Here is a 21,701-nt window from a genome sequence, read left to right as displayed (position 1 = left end):
AAACTTTCTGGGGAAAGCTAAGACCAGTCAGGCTGTGGTGTCTGCAACAGCAGAAAAATGGAAGCTCTCTATCACCACTGCTATACACACTAAAGACTAACATAGTCAGATTGCCCAAGATTCAGCTCTCAAAGTTAAAAAACATTTCATCAGGCTGCTGAACCCTAAGCTACAGCCAACGGCCTGTCTGCAACAGGACACTGGCTGACCTGTCTCACACCTTGGGAAAAGGGAATGGGATTTTCAGGAGTAGCTGAGCAGATGTCATAATTGTCTATCCCCGCTTCTTAAATCAAGCACAGAAAATTGGTACTGAACATTATGAGATGTTGAATGGTACTCTGTATAGTGTACACATATAAAGATATGGCTTATTGCTGTCTTTGGATGGGGTTATTTCAAAATGCATATTAAATAAGTCACAGCTATATAAATATGCTTTCCTTAAATGTGTCGTATGTCCACATCACCCTTGCTTGCATATTCAGCTTTCATGAAATGCTACACATACTGACAAGTGCTTGTCTTTGCAGTGAGGATACACACAGACAAACACAATGGGAAAATGAGATTTTGGTCACTCTGCTCTCCATATACAAGTGATCAAGCACACTTGACTTCTGGGGAATGAAGGAGAATACAAACCAGGGCAAAGACACATATCTGCTTTCTGTAGTGAAAACTGAAATTACCACACAACTGAGTAAAACCTTAATGCATCTGTAATACACATTTTGGAAGATGCTTCATGTAAGACAAATGGAGGCTTTCAGCATTTTCCTTAAGGATGACACCATGCTATTGAAGACTTGTGCCAAACTACGTGAAAAGTAGCTGCCTAAAGTGATGGACATGGCAGAGCCCTTTGCTGACACCTAATTGAGCCCCTTCCGCAAAGGTAGAATAATGCCATTTCCAAGAGCCTGAACTATCATGTTGGCATTAAGCAAGCAAGATACGAACAAGAAACTCCTAATCCTTGGAGCCAGGAGAGAGGTAACAAATTTAGTTTTAAAATAAATACATACTAGAAACAATACACTCAAAGCCAAACGGTATGGTAAAAGTCCTAGTGAAAATGCTTTATAATTCTGCAACATCACCATTACTAAGCTCTAATGGTGAGCAATACTTACCTTAACAGGGTCCTACACAATAGGTGACACAGGTTTTCTGAGTTAACTGATAGAGCCATCTTTGAACTGAACTGAAATGTCATTTTATAACCTTCCAATGGGCATACATTACATCTGAAAATCCCAACACAGCTTCCCTTTCAGAGAAAGGAGCAAAAGGGGTGACAAGTTATTTGATGGATTTCATATTTCGTTGTTTCTTTTTTTTCTTTTTGTAAAAATAACGAAAAAAATAGAGTATTTATTTTTTCCAGGTAATTTAGGGGAAATAAAATATATTCAAGATTGAATGCCCAACTGACTGCACCACGACACTTAGAAACGGAGGCTTTGTGTATCATTTTGCATGTGGTCAGCTTACCGTATGTTCAGACTTGGTTGCCAGGTACTGGTATAAAACGTAGAGAGAAAGAAGCTGTGTTGACAATTCATCAAAACTTTCTTGCAGCATGATCTCTGTTACTACTGACACAGCATCTATGCAGGAAAACAATACATAATCAGCAAGTGCAAATTTACACAGCTCCCTTTCACACCCACTCACGTTCACTGATACTTTATCACTGTAGTATGTTTGAAGTTAGGGAGAAAGTTAAAGATTTCTTATGACTAGTAGTATAGAATCAGTCTTACTCGCTTGGGTTATTCAAACACACTATGAGAAGGAAGAATAGGTTGAACAGCATGAGACCACAGCAAAGGAGCTTTCCAAACTCAGCTCTGCACTCTTCAGTCAGCTCCTCTTTGCTGAGCCCTTCAATCATTAACAGTTTTTAAAAAAAATCTCTAAAAATGACTTCTTGTGTTTAGATTACAAACAAGAGAAGACTGGCTTAAATTCACTGCCCTTAAGGTGACAGAAGAGTACAATGGAGCAGAAATGTTGCCACAGATCACCCACAGCACTCACTGTATTCAGCAAACAGTGCTTCAGAGGAGCTCCACAGGGAATTCCAGTGACACTCCCTGTCAGCAAGGACAGTTTGTTAAACAAAAGGCCTTGAGCCTCTCACAGAAAAGAAATATGGGTGGAATAAGGGGGAATTGACAGAGAGGGGGCCTCTCAAAATAAAATAATTTGCCATTTAGCAAAATCTTTATGATAAAAGCTACAGACAAGTCCCACAATTCTATTGTCCCTTTCAGTTATTTGTTTTATGAGAGGCTTATGCAAAGAAAAGCTCACTGCAAGGTTACAGCACCGGAAAACCTGCAGTGAAATGTAAATCTTAAATATTTGTTTTCAAACATGAGAGAATTATCCATCTCAACACTTAAACAGTCCATAGTCAAAGACAAGCACCTCAACATGGCAATTCAGAATAGCTGTCTCTCTCCAGTGACAGACAGGTCTAGACAGTTTAGATATGTAGCTTTTTGAATAGCTAAAAGTAGGTAAGATGAGCTCTACCAACGTGCATTTTGATTCCTATAACACTCTAATTGTCACTAATAACTCCTATGATGTCATTACCATGTAAATCAGACTTGTAAAAACAGTAGAAGTTGGTTTACATTTGGAATGGGATTAATAACAACAGAAACTCTGAACTGCACGTGTTTCAAATTTATATAATGAATACCAAAAGAAATGAGACATAAACATGCAGAAGAATAGTTTAAAGGAAGGAGAAGGCATGTTTTTAAGGTGATTTCAGAGAAAATATGGCTAAAAGTTTTTAATTCAAAGAAAGACTCTACAGATATAACAGCATACAGCTACGGATGCAAAATTGGTACATATTTTCTTACCTTCATATTTCTTCTGCTTTATAAAACAATCCAACAAAATATTGAATGTAAAATTATCTGGGAAAATTCCATACTGAACCTGAAGAGAAGAAGGAAAAAAAACATCAGTGTGAAAATCTGCTGTTGAAATCTTCCCAAGCGTAGGGCTGCAGGTATCAGAAAGATGAGAACCATGGCATTGCACACTGCTGCAATGTGACAGCTAGTCAAGCAACACAAGGAGATCAGCACAGCTCCTGTGATGTAGGCTTCCTAACTTTTGATGTACTGGATTTGTTTTGGCATTTTATCTGAGTCTTTGGGACCAGGAGGGGCATTGCCTATCAGGTTTTTATGCCTGTCCTGCATCTAACATTTTTGGACACCAACACTGTTTAAAACCAAAAAGCTTTCTGGGAAAGAAGAGGAAATAAAAGCTGTAAAGAGCTTTAGCTAAAATTCAAGTGCAACATTAATTTTTGTTTTGACAAAGAAATATCTGAACTTAAAACCACAGTCTACTGGACCTGGCTGCAACAGGAATTCCAGGTAAGCCACACTTGTCTCAAAAAGCTGATCAAATATATTCGTGGCTTTTCCTTGTAAAAACTTACCTTGTTTTTTAATGTGTATAAGGCTTTGTCTTCTGCACCATATTTTAAACACTGTCTGATCCAGCTGTGGATGGTCCAGTCTCTCAAGTACCAGCAATTTGGACTATGCCGAAACCTAAAGGATGATAAACGGTTCAGGCGACAATATGACTCTTTGTTATCACATAAACAAATTCTGTAATCAACAAACTGAGTTTCAGAACCCCCACCTTTCATGATCTCAAATAGAAATCTGTCTGTATTTGACTTTGCAGTCAATCATTGCTCTCCAAAGAGCTCCAGCTAGCCCTTTCAAGTAAGGGAAACAAAACTTCGATATGCTTTAACAGTGTGTACAAAGGGGAAATCTGACCTTTCCACAAATGTGTTATATTTTAAACTTCTCATTTTCCAGAAAGCCTACTGCTTTTCCCCTGAAAAGATGAATACCATAAAATAATATCTTGGTATACTTATGAAGGCCAGGCCAACTGAGATTGCTATAAACACTGTAGTAGTTTGTAACCTTGTCCTTCTGATTGTATAACATTTTACTGTTGCTGGTTGTGTCAAAGAGCAACACTGTTCCATGACTGATGACATCAGCAAGTATCAGAATTACATCAAGATCCAGCTGGGACTGAACCTTTGGAGCTTGTGTCATCTGGTGTCTCCCAACCTCTCTAACTAATGCCTCACTTCAACTACTTAAGAATTCATTGTACCTCAGCACAGGCCATCCCTGGGCTGCTGCATACTTCATTTTCATTTAGTAATGGTTCATCAGTGAGGCATGCCTCATGCAAGAGGAAACTCTCCTGGAGAGCCCTTCCCTGCCTCCTTGCACTGGCTGCCTTGTTCCCCATGGATGTTTCTTTAACCTGTTCTGAGATACCTCATGCCACAGCTTCAGTAGTCTTCCCAGGCAACCTACTGCAATGCTCAACCAACTTGTACAATTGAATATTTTTAAGTTCAGCCTTGTTTATTTCATCCTTATTCAGACATAAATACTTTGCTCTGTATTTGGCGAAGTGGTGACCAAAAGCCTATGCAGCTTTACCTTTGGCAAAGACTCAAAAACCAATTAGGATTCCAATGGCAGGAGCTGCTGTCTTGGTCCTGGGCTAAATTTCACACTGCACTGTGAAGAGGTGCATGCAACCTTTCTCAATCCAAATTGTATGCATGAAAAATGGGCTCAGTCCCCAGCACAGAAGTGACTGCCACTTCCTGTAGAAAACAGTGATGACTGAGCTGGGCTCACGTGCAGATGCTTGCAGCCTCAAGCCAAGCTGCAGCACCATTTAGAGGCACGGTTGGCTCTTCCATCTGAGTGAGCATGCTTTCCAGAACATTTATCAGATTAACGTGGCCACCAACTCTCCTTCCCCCTCAGTGAATCTCTGCGTATTGCATCCTGCAGCTGAGGGCTACACAGATGACCAAGCCCGGAAAAGTACTGCAGCCTAGAGAGCCTTCAGAATGCAGAAGACATCCATGCCAAAAACAGAGCTAAACAAGTACACAAAGTCTAAATATATGGTTTTGTAAGTGGCATGTGAAATCTCCCCATTAAATCAGAATTTAACAGAAAAAGAAAAGCATGCTTTGAATATTAAATTACAAACATCTATTTTGTTGGTCTAATTGCTTCCCATTTTCTTCTCTCTGGAGTTCAAACATTGTGAACAACAAGAACGTATATTTGCTTTCATTGAAGTCCTGTTTCAATAATGCATACAGGAAGCATCAATTACAGGCATTTGGATTTAATCATATTTTGATGAAACAATTATCTAATTGCTACAGACTGTTTCACCAGCCATTTAAGACAGGTCAGAGTGCAACGCCACCACCCAACAATAAAGCTGCCAGCATCTTTTAAAGTCGTTTCATTATCTGGTTAATATTGTTTTGCAAGTGGAAAACAACAGACTTGTCTTATAAAAACATGACACTGATGCTCTCAAAGACTTAGGCCTTTCTTTTGATGCAATCTTTGGCATCCTTCCTACTAATTAGTTACACAGGAGGGAAGCAAGCATTTAAAAAAAAAAAAAACACCAAAAAACCCAGAAACCAAAAAACCAAACCAAAAGTTTTTAACAGGTTTGAATAGTCACCGTTCTGCAGAGCTGTATTTATTCTCGAGTGCACCACGGTGAGGGAGAGCATTCCAATACTTCCTGCACCTTGGGAATACTACAGCCTACTGTAACGGTGAAATGCTTCTAGGTTTCAAAGTCAAATTGCACTTGGACAGTAAAAGGCCTAACAGGGATGCGATGTGGGTTAGAAACAGCATGAAACATCCTCAATCAACACAAGTTTCTGGAATCAATATTCACAAAATCCTGAGGCTAGTTATAAAAACTGTTTTAAAAAAAATCACTGGCACGAGCTTTTTAGGGCTGAGACTGATTTGAGTGTATGTGTGTATGGACAACCACAGATAATTACTGTATATTACTATTCAGATCTTTCAGATCAGGTCTCCACTTTTAGGTACTATGCAAATAAAAAGCAAACACCTTCCCCGCCAAAGAATTTTCTAGTTAATTCTAATAATTCATTACAAAACAGCTGCCTGGAAATGAAGAAAGGGGACTAGTGCCAAAAATTTTCTGTCTCCATGTCAACAAGAATGCTATACATATGCATGTACATGATCCCTCAACCCTACACACTTTCATTAATCCATGATGCAACAGAAGGAGAACCGGAAGTGAAAGGGAAACAGGTATGCAGCAGTCTTTAATTGTTTCTGACCCATATAATGCTGGGATGAACTCTGTCTCTATTCTATTCACTGAGAAGAGAAGCCAACAGGATCCGTTTTTACAGCTAACCTAGACAAACTAAACAAATGTTGTGGCAGACATTTATATTTGAAAAGAAATAAGGGAAAAGAGGAGATTGCTGGTTGACATGCATTAACATCTTCCTCCTCTTTCTCCACGAAACACAAAACAGGATATAATTAAGCAAGGCAATATGTTCAGGGACAGATGAAAAGACAGAAGGAAGCTAAAACTACAGAAAGCAGAGGATTCGGAGTGAATTAAATAAAGGAAGCCTCTAGCAATTGCTGTGTGTTTAATGGAAAGACCAGGTTATCTTGCAGATGCCTGCTGCTGAAACTCATTTTTCTGAGAACTAATAAAAATCTGAGAAACACAAGATTCTTATAACGCGTTCAGAAAAGACAACGAGAAGCATCCATAACAGTATTAGGGGAGCTCCCTGTTGGTACACTTTAATGTTAATGGTTAAAGAATCAATATGGTCATCTTTCCAGTCACTGAACTGAGAACATCTGTCCCCACAGGGAAAAAGAAAAGGAACATCTGTAAGACACAGAGCTCCTGAAATATCAAGGTCATTGTGAATCTACCAGCGCCTAGTGCAATGGTACTAGAATTCCCCTTATTTTGGAAAACTGTTCAAATGATGCTGTCCAGAAACTTGATTTTCATGAAACCATTGCTTTGTACTTGCAAAATGATTATAACTTGGAGGAGACATGGTCAGCGCAAGGCAACCAGAACAATTTTAGCCAAGCAAATGCACACTTTCTCTTGCTCACAAACTGGCCAGCACATTGAATACATTTTTAGTTTACTAATTTCCTGCACAAGGCCCTGTTGCTCAGTATTTACAACAGTGCTGAAGTACTCATGCTGTGTTAAAGAAACTGAACAACGGAGAAGTTTATCAGATGCTGAGAGTGCTTTATGGAGTGCTCTACTAATACAACAAGCATGACTTCCATTGGTGCCCTCTCACACTACAGAAAAGCTGAGTTTCTTCCCTTCTTTCTTTCTTTGTTTTAAATAATCTTTCAAATTTGTTTGCTGCCATCAAGTGGTGATGCACTCTAGTGCTTTCACATACCTTGTATTCCTACGGGAAGTAACACAGTGACCCTGAGAGCAAACAGAAGCAGCAAGATGCTGGACTGTGTTCTTTTCGTCACGTTTCGGTACAGGGGAGTTCATTGCTTTGGAGACAGTCACAAACGAGTAAGATGGTGAAAGCAAATTTGCTGGATTACAGAAGAGCAAATACTGCAGAAGTAATATACTACCAGGAACAGCTCTCCTGTATGGAGGGAAAGCGAGCTCAGCAGTTCTAATTCTTTGCTAAGCTGATCAGAAGCTCCCATTTTGTACTCTGTGGCTTCCTTAAGGGTCGATCCAATTCCCAGTACTGTCAGAGGCTATCCTTGTCTAATACACTATTTTTTCTTTTTCCCCCATCTGTGAAACAGTAAGAAGAGTCCCCTTCCTTTCTCCGACTTAGTCTGACCTAATGGGAAAGTATTTTGTAATGATACACAGATCCAGTGCACAGAACTGTATAATGTCTTAGTCTTCCAGATCTTTTAAATTTCACCTGCATTTTGCTTTGCTAATTTTGCATTACCAAACATAAAACAAACTCCCGAAATAAAACCTCTTGTACTATAAAGTTCTTCACTGTTCTTATGCTTTAGAGATTTCTGTAGCATCTTCTGCCACATTGCAAGGAAATGGAGAAATTAACAACAGAAGGACACTGAGCAATCTCCATTCATTATTTCTAATATACATCATTTAGATGTGTTATCATGCTTTCCTCGGCGTTAAAACAAAAAAGGTTTCATATGTTGCTAGTTCTCTTGTAGGATCTAGTCCAGGAAAGGAAGAAACCTGCCTAGTAGTAGTCACTGTAACAAATTTCTTCCACCTATACTTCAGATCTCTCTTCTTTTAGAACTAGAGAGAAATATAGGTTTGCATGTTCATTTGCTTCAATCAGGAGGGGAGAGTGCCAGATTTCTTCTCATCCACTTAAAATTCTAAAAAGTCCTGAATCAAAATGCAAGGAGACTTAAAATGAATAAATATTGTAAGAAATGTCTCTGAGAGCCAGGAAGATGCGCTCTCAATGGAATGAATCCAAAGCCACTGCACATTTTACACAAGTCATACAGGGCTGTGAAGCTCCTTGGCAATGCCATGTTTTTTTCTTCCCAGGCGCATTTTTTTAAGCTACCGTGCATAATGATCAAATGGATTCCAGGCAGGCTTAGCTTGGAAACTGGAAGGCTAAGGAAACACTCATCCAAAACTCTCCCTTTGTTTGTCATTTCAAGCCACAGGCCTGGGGAAAAATTGTCTGCATTTTAAATCGACCCAGAGACATTGCTCATGTGGCAGCGTCAAAGGCAACAGCCCTGAAAAAAATCTTTGTTGATTGAAATTTCCTTTTAAACATGAACAAAAATTTATTTTTCCATCTCTTCTTTGCATGCATGTTAACCTACACCTTTCTTTGCATGCATCCTTTAAAAAAAATCATGTATAAACATATCAGTCCTGTAGGAAATACCTCCTGCATTAACTGCTTACACTCAACCAAAAAACAGGAATACTTTCCTTTTGTGTTGAAATAAAAAACTCAACTAGCATACATAGTATAAGAAATCAATTATCAAAAGCAGTAGCAGGACAGGTTTAAACAATTACATGAGTCAACTATAACAGAGGATAGTCTAATGCTGAGGCAGAATTCTGCTCTTATACAAGAAGAGAAGCAGTTTGCAGACTCCCTGAAGAAAGCCCACATTTAGCTCTTACTCTGTTTTAATTTTTATTGACTTTCCCCAATCTGTGATTTTTAACTAATTTAGGTTGTGATTGCTTTGACCATAAAATTAACTCTTCTAAATTAGGCCCACTCCACCTCCACATGAATGCATGTTTCTTGCACAGCATCTTTTGTTCAGGAGTTGCACAGAGTCCAACACCACTGATGAATGAGGCCTTAGAACAGGCTTAAACAATCAGTTTTTAAATATGGGGAAATAACAGTGAAGCACAGTCAAACATCAAGGCTGAACAGGAGACTGAAGGAATACTTTTAGTATCAGGTCTTGCTTTCCAGTTATACCACCACATTCAGCTTTTATTTCTGTCCACCCTGACGTCACAGTTTTACCCGTTTCTTAACCCTTATGCTCGGTAAAAGGACTAGAGATCTGGGAGAGGAAATGTTTTGGGTGCAAGTACATACTATGCAGCCATTTAGGAAGTCTCAGGATATCAACCTGGTAACCACCCTCTCCTCACAACTGAATGGACAGAACTTACCATTCAGTAGTCTCACAGCAGCTATTGCATTGCTCAAAACCACACTCCTGCACTCAGCTTTGCAAATTATCTAACAATGACTATCACATACAGCAATCAATCACAGAGCAGCTAGGATCTAGTTCATCCTTTACTGACCTAGCTACTTTGACCACCAGTTATCAGAGTTGATTAACAAACGACAACCTGGATGTCTGATACAACAAGCATTTCTGCCCATACTCGTAAACCTTTTGTATCACTACATGCTCTTCTTCCTTCTGATGGATTTAAAGACACCTTTGTGAGTAAAACACAACAAACAGCCTTATTATGTTAGAAAGAAAAAATAGTATCATCAGATAGTTGCAAAATCCTAGATAAATGTTACAAATTTCAAAATGATGTATGAATGGAGAAGCAGTGTACAGCAGCACAAAAGAAATACTCTGCTTATACATAAATAGATATAAGAACCACCACAAAAGAAACTGTAACAACAGATCCAGAGCGTACAGCTAAGTTTGAAGCAATTTATTAGAATTCCTGGCTCTGAAAAGCACCTGAATTATTTATCTGTCCTTCCATCTACAGACAGTGAATGTAACAGAACTGGAGTGGAGCAGCTCTTTCAACCTTCTGCCATCAGGTTACATCAGGCAGCCCTGAAGCCCTCTACAATCGTTTGCAAAGCACAGAGAGGAGGAATCCTTCAGACAACTCGATCAACTTAAGTATCCCACAGGCTTGTCTTGAATCTTTACACTAATTAGTTCACAATCAGACTGAAAACGCAAAGCCCAGGCTCAAACAACATACTGCTGCTCAGTACACTCTTTGTCCCCAGGAAAACTCTTCCAGGCTGTTAAACGTGTTTCCTAAAAAGCTCCTCTAGCCATGTAGATTCAAAGTACTCCAGAATTATGCAGTCCCCAGCAGGACACCAATGGAAGTTTGCTTCTCAAAAGAATAAGAGTCACAATTTCTTCCGTATTAGAGTGGTTGAAGGTGCTCTGTATGCCTCTGGTGCATAACTAGACATTAGTCACATGCCTTGTCTAGCTACAAACTAAAGGTCTTAACATTTAAACACCCAGTATCAACGTGGTTCCTTGTTCTAAACATAATATTTAAACAAGACAGGTTAAAGGGAAGGTTGCCACCTAGCTCACTATAGCTAAAACTGGCCATCTGGGGATCCCCAGTGTGCCTGGTAGAGAAAAGAACATTGTGAAGGTATAAATACTGCTACTGAGAAAAGGTGGTGGTGCCTGGTTTAGTTTCATGCAGAAAATAAAACTGGGTCATTTTATTGACATTCAAAACTTTTATTTCAAATGCAAACTACGAAACAAGCAACCCCCCTTTTCTCCTTTATGGTCAAGACAGAATGATGAGGTGAACAGCATGGGAGATTTGCTTCACTTCTTGTTGCTTAGAGATATATCCCCAATGAAAGAAACCAAGTTAACAGACACTTTAATATGGCATTTCTATTTTTCTCCTCCTCCTAGGATAATAGAGTGTCTTGTTACTCAACACCCTCCACCTCTCCCACTCCTTTTGGAAAAGACAGGCAGGAAAATCAGATTTTCTTCTCACACACATGAAGAATCCATACTACTTTCACCATAAAGCTGAAATTCACTTAAAGAGCAACAGTTGATAGGAAAAAGGATGTCTTGTCATAATAACAACAATAATAAAAAGCCCAACTTTCCCCCAAACTATTGACTGTAAAGGACACAGCTCCTAGAATTTCTGTGAAAAATACTTCTGAGTTTACAGTTGAAATTACTGGTTTTGAATATAAATGACATTAATAATCTAGTGATTGAATAGAGAGTATCATAGGCTGAGAAAAACACAAGGATGATGGGGTGAGCTGTTGCTATAGTGATTCTGATAAGATACCCTTAAGATTTCCTTGTCCCCATGCAACCACAATAAAGTCTAATTTAAAACCAACTCTTCCATTAATTATATCCTTTCCAGGTATCCTGGCATACAAAAATATATAGAGAGAAATTAAGAACTGTAAAACATACTACATTTCTTGCTTTGAGGAGATTTTTGAATCTCAGCAATTTCTAAATGTGCCAGGCTAAAACTTCCTGTATGAAAGTCCAACAAAGGATCAGTTCTGTTGGAATCTTTACTCATGTCTCTCTGAACTGATTAACACAAAGGCTGTAAAAATGGCATATGTAAGTAAAGTATTGATTTGATGGTTACCATTTTACTAGCTCAGCTATGCATGTCATTACTTCAAATAATTCTCCCCCTGTCTGAAAGCTGGTACACAAGTTATTGCCTAGATTAATTTTTCAAAATGAAAAAGAGATGTTTGTGAAAGCCCGTTCGTAATTGATAATTGCTGATATCACCTTTGTACCTGGTTCCCTTTTCAGAGTGAGAGAGATCCCATATGGGTATGCGTAAAAATCACTGTCAACAAAAGCCAATAATGACTTCTTATTTTAAGAACAGGAAAAAACCCAGCCTGTAACTAGACATTGCTATTACAGTATTTGCAAACAGCAACTGTTTAACAGTGCCTAATACATAGACTAAATTTAACCTGAGACAGAATTAACATAATTTTGTCTGAGACCTAATTCACTGAAAGCTAAGTCCACATTGTAATGATGCTGCAGCTTCCATTATTCTACACAAATTCTTTATGCTTCACAAAATATCTCCCAGAAATAGCTCACACACTAGCTTCAAACTACTGTAATGTTACACCCACTGACACAACCCTTGACACTTTTCAGTTTGATCACAGTTCAACTTGCACAGATTACAAGCAATGTATGCCTCAGACTATTGAAGGCTGCAATACAGAGGTATATGAGCCAAACCGTTTATTCTGCAAAGTTGTTCAGTTTCACACCACATGCAACCTAAGCGAAAAGAAGGTGCTGGCAAGAGAGTGCTGCAGGAATACAAATACTGAATGGATCTTAGTAGCCAACTTATGCAAGGCAAGAGCCAAACCTTACATTTGCTGCCAAACACTTCACAAACTGGATTTGCGCAGTTCAGGCTTCACCTTTTCAGATTTGCTGTCACAGTCCCACAGCTCAAATTAATCTAATTTTGACCTGTACCCTTTTCATTTTTCACTGCTGCAGTCTGATTTCCTTGTGTATTGCTGTCCTTCTGCACCCTGTGAGCAAAGCGCGGCAGAGCTACACGATAAGCTGTGAAGGTAAACAAATAAGGTTTTCATATTAAGCATAAACACCCGCAACAGACGGGACAAAACACGTAATGCCCACCTCATGCAGGCCATGCCCACCATGGCTAGTTTCAGCCACAGCCACTGTCAAAAAGGCAACCATTTCTAAAACGTAAACCACAGGTGCATAGCCAGGTCTTGGCTACCAGGCAGTCCACCATGAATCCATCTACTTTTCATGTCGTGTCTCAATGACCAACAGCTTATTGATAATTTTTGTTCTTCTAATCATGCATATTCCCAAGAAAAATAATTTCAGCAATGAAAAAAAAATCCTCAAGTCCTTCATGATACATTTTTAATTATTTCCTAACCACAGTAAGTTACCCAATCACAGTACTTCAGGGGTTAACTTCTAGTTAGCATATCTCTTAGGGTATCTAACTTTTTCCAAGCCCAGTGGGACAGAAGTATCCTTTATTCCATTCCACACGATGTCAAGCACATGTACCAGTAAGCAAATGAATGATAAACATGGGAAAACTGACTCAACCATCTTGGCTCTTACCAGCCTTGTGATTGTTTTATTCTTCTCAGAAAAATACTGTACCGTCAGACCTGCTATTTAAAGAGAAAGACAGCAGGTACCTCGCTTCAAGTACTGCATGTACTGTAGCATAATGTTCCCTTGTGTAGGTAGGTACAAGCTGCTCAGTAAAATTAGGTTGTGCTACTCAAAACAGGCAGAGGATTTCAAAATGCAATGAGATATTTTGTACTTCCCCCCCTTTTGAGAAAGGAATACATCCAAGACTGTTAGTTATAAACAGAACTCGCTACTGGCTTTGCTTCTGCTGACGAGCATCAGTGTATGATGCAAGGCCAGGATGCTCTGCCACTTTGCCTTGCTGCAGTGGCCTACTCAGATCTTGTATTCAGGCTCCAAACTGACATTTACAAGCATCTGGTTCTCCAAGGCACGCACAGTATAGGAGGCTTATACATGTCGTGTTACCTGCTGCACAAGAGAACAAAGAAGAGCGGGGAAAACACTACAAGAACGTGCGATTACGTACCAGATGTGTTTCAGTCTGGCTTTTTTTATTTTATTCCTCCGAAGAATCATCACTTTCAAAACACAACAGTATGTCTTACATAAGATGAACTTGCTGCTTTTAGATTTAACCTGGACAAGGGAAACTCTGTGACAAGGCGTGATGTCTGCATGACAGTAACTTCAATGGAAGACAAAAAAAGAAACCCCTTTGCAGAGATAGCAGAGTGTACCACTCCTGCTGCGAGTGCTCCTCTGTCATGCTCTCATAGAACCTGCTATACCTTGTCCACCTCCAGTTACAAGCACCAGCAGCCAGTCTCATTTGTCAGAGCTTTGCAACGAGCAGTGTAGGCAAGGGAGGGGAGTGGGTTGTCCATTTTACTCCCAAGTGTCTGCTGCCAAGGGCTATTTTGCTTGTGGCTGGATTTAGCCCTGCTCTGCTCACTCCCTAATGGCACTAAGTAGAAACTGGCTGAAAGGAGTATTTTTCCCCTTTGTTAAATGAAAACAGTAGTGAAAGAGGAGAGATCAGAATTAAATAAATGACAATTTAAAGAGGATGATCATAAAGTTGACTTTAGAGATTAAAGCCAGCTTTATATCCACATCAATTCTTGGAAAAAGATATTACTCATAAAGGTGCAAATTGCTTGCAAAGCCAGTTGCCAAAATCTGTGTGCTTTCAGCTTGACAAACTCTACGGTGAAGGGGAAAAAAATAAAAAATTCAAAATCCCTGTTCATTTTTCAGCAAGAGAAAGAAGGAATGTTTATTGTGTCCACATTTACAGCTGAGAAAACAGGAGTTTCTACCAGCCGCTCTCTTCTATACCCCTTTCCAACTTTCACAACAAACCCAAGAAAGCATTCTTTGTTGGCTGTTTAAACGCCCCCTGAATTAGATCATGGTTCAAATCCTCACCTGGCCCAAAGAGACAACACATGGCTGTCCTAGCTACCGGGGACCTGCCTCAATCTGCTGAGGACCTGGCACACCACACATGTGCATGGATCATTAATTAGACTAAAGCTGGGAGGCAAGGATAAGTCCATCACTTTTCAAGGATGTGCAGCCCACAAAACCTGTCAGGGTGGTGAAGATGGAAACCAACTGCTGAGAGCTGCCACAACATTACTCCTGAAACGACCAACACATTTAACAAAGCCCCTCAGGCTTTCAAACTGATGTTGGCAAAGGGGAGACAGGGAGGTGGCCAAAAAGCCTGAGGACGTTCTCCTTCAGGGACAGGGGACACACCAGGATTTTAGGAAATGCGTACGGGGATATCATCAGCTGACAGGAGAGGCTTGGATTTCTATTTAAGCTCCCCTCACCCCATCCTGTACCACCGCCCTAAAAAAAAAAAAAAAAGAAAAAGGATTATTCTGCCTAGGAACCAAAGATTTACCAAGTAAAGGACAGAAACAGAAAAAGAAGTAATGCAGACTCTGCCAGAAGGAATAGTTGCAGGTACCTGAGCAGAGTGACTGGAGTGCTTGGTACAGGGAAGCACTGAAAATGCAACCAGCCTCACTCCAGCAGACACTATAGATATGTTATCTGGAGCATGCAGCCTTAAAAAGACCTGCATTAAAACAACCAAAAAATAAAAAAAACCAAAGTAGGCACCCTATTGAAATGAATAACCGTTTTTTTCACTTTGCTAATGGGCATCTTATATTCAGAAATTTGCACCTTAATTTCCCATTTCTGGAAAACAAAGAGAGAGCAATAACCTCAGAAATCACCCCAGGAAAATGTTAAACTATAACCTTTGCTTATCAATACCTCTATTCAATTACAGCAAAGCATTGCTTTGTGAGTCTGTTTACCATACAAGCTTCTTCTCCCCTTAGGGAACAGAATATTTTTGCACAGGCAAAAATGCATACGCAGAAATAAGCAGCCATACAAGTTGAATAAATATACCTCTTATTTACATTTTTGCCCTGCACTCTGATGCTTTTGGATATTTCTGAAGAAGATGGAAGTATTTTGAAGAAATGAACCCATTGGAATCAAGCAACATAAAGTGGCTTTCCAAATTTATTTATTACTGGGGCCAAAAAGAAATCTACAGCCTGATGGATATAATCAGATGATTTTCTAAATGTCTCGCTAACTCATTGTTCATCAAACATTTTCAGTCCTACAAATGAATAAACATCCATTTCTATAAATAAGAACAATCAGCTATTTGAAAATTAACATTCCCAATCATTTATATGCTGAAGAAAAATGTATGCTAAAGTAGGTGTGTCTCCTCCCTGTCACAGTAATTTTGGTTTTGTTATAACCGTTTGTATTGGGTCTAGCTGAGATGGAGTTAATTCTCCCCACAGCAGCCCTCATGGTGCTGTGCTGTGCATTGGTAGCTAGCAAACTGTTGATAACACACCAGTGTTTTGGCTACTACTGAGTAGTGCCAGCACACATCAAGGCTGTCTTTCCAACATTTCTTTTTCCCCAGCAGCACGCTGGGGGTGGGCAAGATCTTGGGAGGGGACACAGCTAGGACAGCTGACCCAAACTGACCAAAGAGATATTCCATACCATATGACGTCTGCTCAGCAATAAGAAACTGAGAACAGGGGGAGGAACAGGGCGGGGGCATTCGTTGTTTTTTTTTTACAATGTTTGTCTTCCGGAGTAAGGGGTACGCATACTGAAGCCCTACTTCCCAGGAAGTGGCCGAACATCGCCTGCTGATGGGAAGTAGAGAATAATCTTTTGCTTTTTGCTTTGCTTCCGCGCGCGGCTTTTTTTGCTTTAGCTACATTAAACTGCCTTTATCTCGACCCACGAGTTTGGGGTTGTTTTTTTTTCCATCCTCCTTTCTCCCCTCCCTGCCTTACTGAAGAGGGGAGTGATAGAGCGGCTCTGGTGGGCACCTGGCCCCCAGCCAGGCTCAACCCACCACAGTCCTTTTTGGCGCCCAACGTGGGGCACGACAAAGGCAGTTTAGTATTAAGGGTGCTACAGCTATAGTAGTTATTAAGTTGCAAGCTCCTGTGCAGGTCACGGGGTTTGTTAGCTGTGCTGCTTATCTCTATTTTGCTAAACTTAGGAACATGCTGATACAAACAATGGCTGCTCTGTGGTTTGGCCTAGTGTTGATGATCTTACTGTGCTGGGGGAGCTATTTTGTGGGGAGGATGAAGGAACTTGGGAGCATGCTAGTACAAACAATGGTTATGTGCATGGCCCTGGCATCGTTGCTATTGCTGTGCTGGGGGAGCTATCTTGTGGACATGATGGGGGAATACATCTCTCTCTCTCTACCTGGGTTTGACGTGGATGGTTTCATTATGCAGGCTCCCAAGGTCCTTGTTCACCCTTATGTAAGCTCATTAATATTACTAATTAATACTGCTGGCATATTACGGGTGTTGTGGAGTTTGGTTTCGTCCTGGTTTAAGGGGAGACAACTTTTGAGTGAAGCAATAGTGAAACGTGCCCTGAGGCAGCCGGTCCCTGGGTGGCAGGGTGTATGGAAGGATTTGGGCAGGTTCCTAGGGCGATTATCACCTCCTATAGCCTGGGACTTCACACCCGAACAGGCAAGCAATCCCAGCAAACTGACGCGCCACCTGATAGAAGGGTGCCTTGCCTACCCCAACGAAAACCAACAGCTTCTAGCGCTGTATTGGGGCCTGGCCTGTGCCTATCGAGCCACAGTGCAGTACTCCCAGAGGACTGTGGTTGAGGAAGGCACCCAAACTGCAGCTGAGGACACCGTGGCTGAGATAGGGACACAAACAATGACAACTACAGTAATTGCCCCAGTAGTAAAAAAGAAACAGTGGACCAGGAGGTCAACAGGTCCATATCATCGACTAGTAAGGGAAGAGGAAGAAGAGGAGGAGAGGTTTGAGCAGGAAGCCGGTCCTTCAGCAAAGAAGTGGGAGGAAGGAGTGAGAGAAATCAGACAAGAAGCAGAAACTACCCGGTCTCTGACCTCATCCGAACTTCGAGATATGCGGAAAGATTACAGCCGCCAGCCTGGTGAGCGAATTGCTGCCTGGCTGCTTCGATGCTGGGATAATGGGGCCGACAGTCAGCAACTGGAAGGCAGGGAAGCCCAACAGCTGGGATCCCTCGCTAGAAACCGAGGAATTGAGAGGGGAATTGGAAAAGAGACAGCAATTTGCAGTCTCTGGAGACGGCTGCTTTCAAGTGTGAGGGCAAGATACCCATTCAAGGAAGATCTTGTCAACTTCCCAGGAAAGTGGACCACCGCAGATGAAGGCATCCAGTACCTGAGAGAACTAGCAGTGTTGGAAGTCATCTATAGTGATCTAGATGATGAGGAGGTCTCCAAAGATCCAGAGGATGTCCTGTGCACACGGGCCATGTGGAGGAAGGTGATTCAAAGTGCCCCAGCATCGTATTCTAACAGCTTGGCAGCAATGTATTTCCCAGATAGGGACACACCAACTGTGGAGAAGGTGTCTTCTTGGCTTCAGAACTTTGAAGAAAACCTCTGTACCTCCTCCTCCCTACGGGCCAGCACGTTGGCTGTCAGAGGTACCCCAAGAAATCAGTCATCTCCTGCTCCGGTCAGAGGGAAAGGGAGTCCCAGGTATATGTCACGTGGTACACTCTGGTTTTTCCTGCGTGACCAAGGGGAGGACATGAGGAAGTGGGATGGTGAACCCACCTTTAAGTTGGAAGCCCGTGTTCGTGAACTAAGAGGGAAGACAGCTGTTAAGAAGGGGACACCCAAGAAGGCCGTCAATGTAGTTGCTACAGAGACCCGAGAAGGCAAACAGCGATCTCCCAGATGTAAAACTAAAATCACCTCCCTTGATCCTGGTGAGGGGACTTCTGGTCTGTCACTGCGAGGGTCAGACAGTGAATACTCTGACCAGGAACAGGAATAGAGGGTCCCTGCCTTCGGCCAGGAGGAGGAAAGGGATGACCGGGTATACTGGACTGTGTGGATTCGATGGCCTGGCACATCAGACCCACAGAAGTATAAGGCTTTGGTAGACACTGGTGCACAGTGTACACTGATACCATCAGGGTATAGGGGCACAGAACCCATCCGGATCTCTGGAGTGACAGGGGGATGCCAAGAACTGTCCGTATTGGAGGCTGAGGTGAGCTTAACAGGGGACAAGTGGGAGAAGCACCCCATTGTGACTGGCCCAGAGGCCCCTTGTATCCTTGGCATAGATTACCTCAGGAGAGGGTACTTCAAGGACCCAAAGGGGTACCGATGGGCTTTTGGTGTAGCCACTGTGAATGCAGAGAAGATCAAACAGTTATCTACACTGTCTGGTCTCTCAGAAGATCCCTTTGTTGTGGGATTGCTGCAAGTTGAAGAACAACAGGTGCCAATTGCTACAAGGACAGTGCACCGGAGGCAATACCGCACAAATCGAGACTCCCTGGCTCCCATCCATGAGCTGATTCATCAACTGGAGAACCAGGGAGTCATCAGCAAGACTCATTCACCTTTTAATAGTCCCATATGGCCAGTGCAAAAGTCTGATGGAGGGTGGAGGTTAACAGTGGACTATCGTGGCCTGAATGAAGTGACACCACCACTGAGTGCTGCTGTACCAGACATGTTAGAGCTCCAATATGAACTGGAGTCAAAAGCAGCCAAGTGGTATGCTACAATTGACATCGCCAATGCATTCTTCTCAATTCCTTTGGCAGCCGAATGCAGGCCACAGTTTGCTTTCACTTGGAGAGGTGTCCAATACACCTGGAATCGATTGCCCCAGGGGTGGAAGCATAGTCCTACTATTTGTCATGGACTAATCCAAACTGCACTGGAAAAGGGTGGTGCCCCAGAACATCTACAATACATCGATGACATCATTGTGTGGGGTAATAAGGCAGAAGAAGTATTCAAGAAGGGAGAAAGAATAATTCAGATTCTTCTGAAAGCTGGTTTTGCCATAAAGAAAAGTAAGGTCAAGGGACCTGCACAAGAAATCCAGTTCTTGGGAATAAAATGGCAGGATGGACGCCGTCATGTGCCTATGGATGTGGTCAACAAGATAGCAGCTATGTCTCCACCAGCTAACAAGAAGGAGACACAAGCCTTCTTGGGCCTTGTGGGGTTCTGGAGAATGCATATTCCAGGTTATAGTCAGCTTGTGAGCCCTCTCTATCGAGTAACCCGGAAAAAGAACTATTTTGAATGGGGCCTTGAGCAACAACAAGCCTTTGAGCATATCAAACAGGAAATAGCTCGTGCTGTAGCTCTTGGGCCTGTCCGAACAGGACCAACTGTACAAAATGTACTCTACACTGCAGCTGGGGAGCACGGCCTTACCTGGAGCCTCTGGCAAAAAAACAGCAGGAGAAACCCGAGGTCGACCATTAGGGTTTTGGAGCCGGGGGTATCGAGGATCAGAAGCCCACTACACCCCAACTGAAAAAGAGATCCTAGCAGCCTATGAAGGGATTCGAGCTGCTTCAGAAGTTGTTGGTACAGAAGCATCTCTCCTCTTGGCACCGCGATTGCCTGTGCTACATTGGATGTTCAAAGGAAACATGCCCTCTACACATCATGCAACCAGCGCTACGTGGAGTAAGTGGGTAGCACTAATCACGCAGCGAGCTCGACTAGGGAAACCCAATCACCCAGGAATCCTGGAAGAGATTATGGACTGGCCAGAAGGTAGAGATTTTGGAGCACTGCCTGAGGAGGTAGCTCGTGCCCAAGAGGCACCACCATATAATGAGTTACCAGAAGATGAAAGGCGTTATGCTCTATTTACTGATGGATCCTGTCGTGTTGTAGGAAACCATCGGAAGTGGAAAGCTGCTGTATGGAGTCCCACACGACAAGTCGTTGAGGCCACTGAAGGAGAAGGTGAGTCAAGTCAGTTCGCAGAAGTGAAAGCCATTCAGCTAGCCCTAAAGATTGCTGAACGAGAAAAGTGGCCAGTACTCTATCTCTATACTGACTCCTGGATGGTGGCAAATGCCCTATGGGGGTGGCTACAGCAGTGGAAGAAGACCAGTTGGCAGCGCAGGGGTAAACCCATCTGGGCTGCTGCATTGTGGCAGGACATTGCTGCCCGAGTAGAAAACATGGCTGTGAAGGTACGTCATGTAGATGCTCACGTACCCAAAAGCTGTGCCACTGAAGAACATCAAAACAATGAACAGGTAGACAAGGCTGCCAAAATTGAAGTAGCTCAAGTGGACCTGGACTGGGAGCGTAAGGGTGAGCTATTTGTAGCTCGATGGGCCCACGAAACATCAGGACATCTAGGGAGAGATGCAACATACAGATGGGCTCGTGATCGAGGGGTGGACCTGACCATGGAGGCCATCACACAAGTCACTCATGAATGTGAAATATGTGCTGCGATCAAGCGAGCGACACGAGTAAAATCTCCCTGGAATAGAGGGCGGTGGCTGGGTTTTCGATACGGTGAGGCCTGGCAGATTGACTATATTGGGCCACTGCCACGAACACGCCAAGGCAAGCGTTACATACTCACCATGGTGGAAGCAACTACTGGTTGGCTAGAGACATTTCCTGTAAACCATGCCACTGCCCGAAACACCATCCTAGGCCTTGAAAGACAAATTTTATGGCGACATGGTACCCCAGAAAGGATTGAATCAGACAATGGAACTCATTTTCGAAATAACGTCATAAGCTCATGGGCAAAGAAACATGGTATTGAGTGGGTGTATCACATCCCCTATCACCCACAAGCCTCTGGAAAGATCGAGAGATATAATGGACTGTTAAAGACTATGTTGAGGGCATTAGGTAATGGGGCATGGAAGCAGTGGGATACAAATTTAGCAGAAGCCACTTGGCTGATTAATACCAGAGGATCTGCTAACCGTCCTGGTCCTGCCCAAACGAAACCCCTACATACTGTGGGAGGAGACAAGGTCCCT

General features: G+C 42.1%; 1 protein-coding gene across 2 annotated transcripts in view; it reads right to left on the bottom strand.

The window, feature by feature from the left end:
• Nucleotides 1-21,701, bottom strand: part of MRPS27 (mitochondrial ribosomal protein S27) — a 56,488-nt gene that overhangs the window by 11,893 nt on the left and 22,894 nt on the right. For both annotated transcript variants that reach the window (XM_054810932.1, XM_054810934.1), the window contains exons 5-7: nt 3,482-3,596; nt 2,889-2,967; nt 1,498-1,613 (exon numbers count right to left, since the gene is read on the bottom strand). In XM_054810932.1, the coding sequence (XP_054666907.1) occupies nt 1,498-1,613; nt 2,889-2,967; nt 3,482-3,596 (310 nt within the window). The remainder of the gene's footprint in view (nt 1-1,497; nt 1,614-2,888; nt 2,968-3,481; nt 3,597-21,701) is intronic.

This window comes from Grus americana, chromosome Z (assembly GCF_028858705.1).
Source record: "Grus americana isolate bGruAme1 chromosome Z, bGruAme1.mat, whole genome shotgun sequence".
Lineage (NCBI taxonomy): Eukaryota > Metazoa > Chordata > Aves > Gruiformes > Gruidae > Grus > Grus americana.
The sequence above is the reverse complement of the archived record's forward strand: the minus strand, read 5'-3'. Positions and strand labels throughout refer to the sequence as shown.